Source organism: Opisthorchis viverrini (genome assembly GCF_000715545.1).
Source record: "Opisthorchis viverrini unplaced genomic scaffold opera_v5_129, whole genome shotgun sequence".
NCBI classification, from domain to species: Eukaryota; Metazoa; Platyhelminthes; class Trematoda; order Opisthorchiida; family Opisthorchiidae; genus Opisthorchis; species Opisthorchis viverrini.
The window spans coordinates 262,919-269,194 of record NW_008751783.1 but is presented as its reverse complement, the minus strand read 5'-3'; the positions used below and the strand labels follow the sequence as shown (position 1 = coordinate 269,194).

Below are 6,276 nucleotides of genomic sequence, written 5' to 3'. Positions count from 1 at the left end.
GATGGCTCAGTGGTTAAAGCGTGAACTAACTGATCGGAACGCCCGTGGTTCGAACCCGACCTCTGCATCTCGACTGTTCCTGTCTGGACCGTGGCAGTATTTTGGCCCCCGATCTTCCTTCGGGGGACATGGCAGCTAGGCACCAAAAGGTTGCTACAACTGGACCGTGTTTCGTGCATTATGTACGCTATTACGTTCGATGTGCACTCATACATGAGTGTTGGCAACAATGCCCCATTGTATTTCCTGCGTGTCGTTGAAATTGGTTGACTGTTCTTTCAGTACCATAACCTGTTTCTTGTGCTCGACTTCAGTTGGTCTGCGGTCATTCGTGCCTCGGTAATCGTATATCTTTATTCCTTTCATTTGAGTCTAACTTTTGGAAAACATGGCTCGAGATGTCCTCTCCAGATTGTGTGTTCCACGAGAATTTTAGTGGGAAAGTGATAACCAGCGCCCCATTGTCTGTTCTTAGTCCAAATCGTATTAGGATCTTTTGGTGGATAGCACATCTTGCGTCTTTGTCCTGGAATGTGAACCTTTATTGGTGTGATATGACCAACTTTTCGGTTATAATTGACCCCTCAGATTGTGTTTAGTCCAGCTCCAACTTCTCGCCTACTTCGCTAGTATTTTCAACATTGTTCTGCCATACAGCATCTTCGGAGTTTCTTTGGCAGTTCGCCGTGTGCCAGTACTATTGAGCCGCTATTATTTGATAATATAGTATTTTTCGCATCTTTTCCAGGCGGATTACGAACTTGGCGAGTTGTTGAATGAGGCAGCCTGTCTCGGAATACTTGATAAAGTAGAGCAGTTAATCCAAAACGGAGTATGAGGACTCACCCAAAATTTAACGATAACTGTTTTCAGGCAAGTGTCCATCATATAAACAAGGTGAATGGCATGACTCCGCTACATTGGTCGGAGCTCCGAGGACATAATGATATTAGTGATTACCTTTTGGTCCATGGGGCTGACCCGTCCAAACCGAGACTGGATGGTAAAAAGCCTTCCGACTTGCGTAAGCTATTGAACGATTGTCAACAATTTACGCGCAAGGATTATCTGTACCTCTGTCCTATCGACCAAACTACCTGAATTACACCGAGTTTACTCATGCGTCTCGAGATGTATGTGTGGTGAATTCCGAACAACCTGTTAGTTCTCAGAAATCTGATTTGCTGCTTCTCAAGGTGAGCAGGACTTTTATATCAATAAAATGGCATTGGAAATGTTTTATGCTTTCACATTGTACAGGGGTTACGTGTACATTTATTATGTATGTGTAACTCTCTTGGAGAACACTGTTCACCGTATTTTTTCATCTAATTTTTAAAAACGCACTTTTTCACGATGGAATCTGACCGTCCGTTCAAGAGTTTACGTTGATCTGTACGTTCGCAGAGCCTCCAGTCAATGGGACTAATCGGGGCTTGGGCACCTCATGATCACAAGTTTTAAACATTATCGATTTCATTGCTGGAACGTCGGCGTTGTTCAGGTGACTAATAACTTTTGGGGGTATTGCTAACCGGATGTCTTTGGGACTGAGTAACCACTCCCGTGATATAACAACAGAACCTCCAGAGTAACGACGCAAGGCTGCCTCAAACACGGGCAAAAGTGGATCGGGTCTTCGTGTACTAAGTGAATTATTATCTTGTTACTGATGCGTCCTCCCCAGTTGTGCCCACATATAACCAGCGGAAGAGAAAGTCAGTAGGACTGGACGGTTTTGTACACTTTCTTAACCTAATGTGTCGCGTTAATAGCATTCACACATGTAGACCGAACTAGCAGTAAGAACTTCAAAGTCCAGGCGTTTGGAGTGAGTAAACGCAGTGAAAGTATCCCTGAGATCAGTCCTACAGGTGGCGGTGGGCACACTGTTGCTCGCAAGTCTTCCTATGCATGCAGACTTGGTTTACGGCGTATACTGCTCAGCAGGCTCAATAGGAATATGAATTCTACAAAGTCCTTCAGTCACCCGCGGATTACCAGATCACCGGAATGGATTTTATTATTTTGAATTTTAGTGAAAATCCTAAATTCATAGCTGGCTTTATCTCCTGTTCAATTCTTCCTTGTTTTGTCAAGTGAGTTTTGGACCATAGAGCTCTTGCCACATCAAACAGCGATTGAGCTAATTGTACTGTAGTGTCTATGTGAGCTGGTGATAAATGGAGCGGTTGGCTGTCCCTTCTTGTCTACTTATTAGAAGAGTAGGAATACATAAAAACGCCCGACATCGTTAGGTGTTTTCTCTTTTGAAGGTTGCCAGTAGTCAGAATGATGATCAGCAAAAACCATATGTTTATTGTAAAACAGGCTTTGTGGTCACTGGCAGAAAACCTGGACCTAAAGTACGATTTACTGTTCATGACGTTTAAATAATACTTTTTTACTTGTTAATAAAAACCTGTGAATCGTACATTTTTGTCTCACGTACTCTTTACTTTTCGGTCTTATTCAAGTAGAGGTGGTTTTGAATACAAACAAATTTAGCGTTGTACCCGCATACGCAGCCGTTTTTGGGAAGCTTCTTGTGATCCATAGAGTCTAATGTGGCCGTGACTGGGCAACAGATACATGTGGTCTACACCAAGCACAAAACACATGGTCAGGGTCGTGAACCAAAAACCTCGTTTACGGCCGAAGACGAAAACAAATATTAGACTTGTTACTGTTATATTTACTTCTTTCCTGTTAATCCAGTGTAGCGTCCGCGTTTCTGTGACTATTCTGTGGTCTTTCAGCGGTGAATACTGAGCATGTCCCATTTCCAACCAATACTATGGTTAACTGAAATTGTGTGGTAAACCTAAGGCTGTCCGTTTACTGCTTGTGACAATCGATATTTCCCACGTCATATTGTTGGTTAACTGCTAGAATGTGTTAAGGCGAGAACTGGCCGTAATTAGTCATACTTGTTTGAGTGTTAGGCGCGAGTTTACTGTGTCCTGCTGGTGAAATTATAGGGAACCCACGGAGCTAAGTGGAAACGTGTTTTTGCTAACGCGGGATAGTTAATTGATTGTATCCAATAGGCACTCCTAATACGGCGTTTGTTATACCTTCTGGATTTAATCAGTATTGGATGCAAGAACGAGTGAACTGCGTAAAATGGTTTGGTGGAATTTCACTAATGTTTCTGACCGCATGGGTGAGATTAATGCGATATTACTTTTTACTTGGGAGGTGAACATTGATGGAGGTGGAACGCACTTGTATAGATGTATAATCTTAGTATGAAATTCATTTACGTGCATTCCAAAAGGATATCTTTGTCTCTCAGACTTCCTTTTGGCTGAAAATGCTAGCTGAATATGACCCTGTGTATTTTGCTTCATTCGAGGAGAAATACCTTTCCTACTGGGTTCTTGTAGTGCACGCGTTCGAAAGGACAGGTTTCAGTCACAGGTCACTAGTGTACTGGATCTATATACCTGACACGTATCTTTACTTAGTGGTGAGTACTTTCCTCACCCAACCCGTGCAGATCGTTTGTGGGTCATTCAAATATCGTCGCCGACCTTGTCTACCTGGCTCATTCGACACACTTTTGGCCCTTCGAAAGATAGATTTAAGTATCTCGAATAGGCAAAGACGTTAGAATTTCTTTTAAAGTTAGCAATGACCAGGTAAAATGACTCCGAAAAGTTAACCTGTGTACAATTCCTTGAGATGATTTCAACGAACAATACCGCTCATCAAGGGGAGAATTAAATGATCCTCAAGGACACTTCCTGTTAGGTTTCACCATACTTAATCCAGTCTTCGGCATAGTTGTCGGTCCAGTTATTTGCCGAGCTTGGTAGTTTTGTTGCTAACACCCAGGTGACATCATTAGTGAGTCATTAGGTTGCCGAGATGACTCAGTGGTTAGAGAGCGAGTTAATTGACGGAAAGGTCCGTAGTTCGAACCCGACCTCTGCCTCTGCTTCCCCTGTCTAGGCTTGAGCAACCTGGCAATATCCCAACCCTCGTGTTTCCTTCTGGTGGCGTGGCAGCTAGGCTCCGAAAGGGCGTTACTGCTGAACGATTATCTTTTATTTTTTTCTGGTGGCGTGGCAGCTAGGCTCCGAAAGGGCCGTTACTGCTAACGATTTTCTTTTATTTTTTATCTTAGTTTGCCGAGTCAAGCAGCGGGTGTTCATCATTGTCGTGCTTCAAGTAGAGATCGCCGGGTAGTTTTGGGTTGGTAGTCTCAATTGTTGGGCTTTTGGTATATGTCCGCATTTTCATACCGTTGATTTTGCCGTCTTATGTACGTACACTTGACAAACGCGTCTGCTGCACTGAATACGGAGTCAATGTAATTATCATCATCGGTATCATCCGATGTCGATGGTGAGCGGTTAGTAATGATTTCAGCTTGCCAGTAAGTGAACATATTGACGGATTCGGTCTCACGTTCCAAGTAATAACTCCTGTCATTGTCGTGCAAATCCAGTGATAGTGGCACACTGGTTGCTCAGCTATGGGCCCATGTTGTATATAAACTGCATATCCCTTTACCAAATTGCTTTCTTTCGGCGAATTAAACGTAAATACGATAGTTTAGCCGGACCGACTGTAAGACACTCCTGTTTCACGAACGGAAGTAAAACTAAGTGCCGATACATCGATGTACATGTGAACTTGGTTGTCTGTAATTAGTGCCAGTGATTTGTGTAATACCGTACAGCAGCACATCGACTCAGCTTTCACCATTTGTAACTATGTTCCCTAATTATTTGTGCTCAGACCTTACTGCTTACTCTCCGCTTATCTATCGAGGCACACAATCTTGTGTATTTCCTCTCAAAAATCAACTCGACTATTTGTCTCTGTGCGGTTGAACGCTTCAATGTTTACAGCATTGCCTTCTCGTGGGGAATCCAGACACGCTGTTGACTGAGCCCGAATAACCCGTATGTACCTCTGGCTACCACCACTGCTCTTGAGCTCTGTTGACGTCAACATGATAATGTACTGTGATTTGGCCTTCCTATTGTAGTTCAGTCCAAGTTGGTTTGCGAAGCTACACCGTTGCACACCGACCATCCATTCAATTCGAGTTTGTCTTCACTCGGCTGTCAATAAGTTTTGTCACTATCAGCCGACTGGATAGCCCTTGTACCAAGACCGAAAATATTGACCAAATGGAGATGGCTCGGAATTCGAATGGTCACTGATCGTTTGTCGACTATAAACAGCCCTAAGCAAAACATCGGCCCGATGCCTTTTGGATACTGAGGCTACCCTTTTCTCTGACTGAAGCTGAGGTCTCTCCCACTAGGTAGACAACGCGACATAGCTCAAGTGTCACCAAGAAATGTACTTGAGCAATAGCCAATAGGCCCAACAAAGGGAAAGCGCATGGACGAGTGGTATCACCTGGTCTTTATCCCAATTTATCTGTAACATCGGACGGAGAGAATTTCCATTACTTAAAAACACAACAAAAGAGAATGGGTCCCATTTCGTCCGTTTGTTTCAAGGGGTAGATTTCGGTCAACTAATCTCATTTTGCACAGGAGTGTGTGATAGGATGCGTTCTTCCAGAGAGCTGTATAACCCCCGTGATTTCATAATCCAGTCGCTATTCATTCTGTATCTTTTGGACAGATTCGACTAGCCAACTCCGTTGATCCGGATTTCTACGAAATTGATGCCCCCGTTTCCACCTGCACGTTTGACGCTTTTCGTGAGCTAATCGCTACGGAACTGTCGGTTCAACCCTCTGAGATAAAGAAAATTCGGAAGCTCCCAAATATCATACTTCGGAAAGAATCAGATCTCCGTCGTCTGATGCCCGGTGCTGAGCTCGAAATTGTCCTGTGATTTCTTTTTGCACCAACATATTTGGTTACTCACTGTTCACATCCTTTTATCGAGGTCTACGCATCGGTATTAAAGTGTTTCCTGGTCCAGCGAACGTGTTTTCAGTTTCTTCCTACGGCCATCGTGCGAGAGAAATTTGCGCTGAATGGTCGTGAGTCATGGTGGTTTATTTATGCCGCAATATATACCTTCTCTAGAACGGATCTGTTGGCACACGAAATAATTATACAGCCGATTGGTTTCTGCGTATGGTTATCGCTAGATTATGCTAAATTATCAATTATAGATGCACAGACAACTAATTCTTTCGTGGTGGCAATCTACACCAACTCCCAACGTCGCTTGCGCAACAAGCCACAAGAGTTTTCACGGAGACTTCGTCCTGTAAGTGGAGCTAATCTATGTTGAAAAGCCGATAGACATTGCATCTGTTTCATCCTTATTGAG

General features: G+C 43.5%; 1 protein-coding gene across 1 annotated transcript; it reads left to right on the top strand.

Moving 5' to 3' along the window:
* Positions 1-769: 769 nt before the first annotated feature.
* Positions 770-5,914, top strand: T265_13977 (hypothetical protein; the record flags this gene model as incomplete). Its single annotated transcript, XM_009171476.1, has 4 exons — positions 770-832; positions 874-1,024; positions 1,063-1,196; positions 5,614-5,914. Coding segments are annotated over 4 exons (564 nt in total), but the record flags the coding sequence as incomplete, so codon positions are not given.
* Between the last annotated feature and the right edge of the window lie 362 nt (positions 5,915-6,276).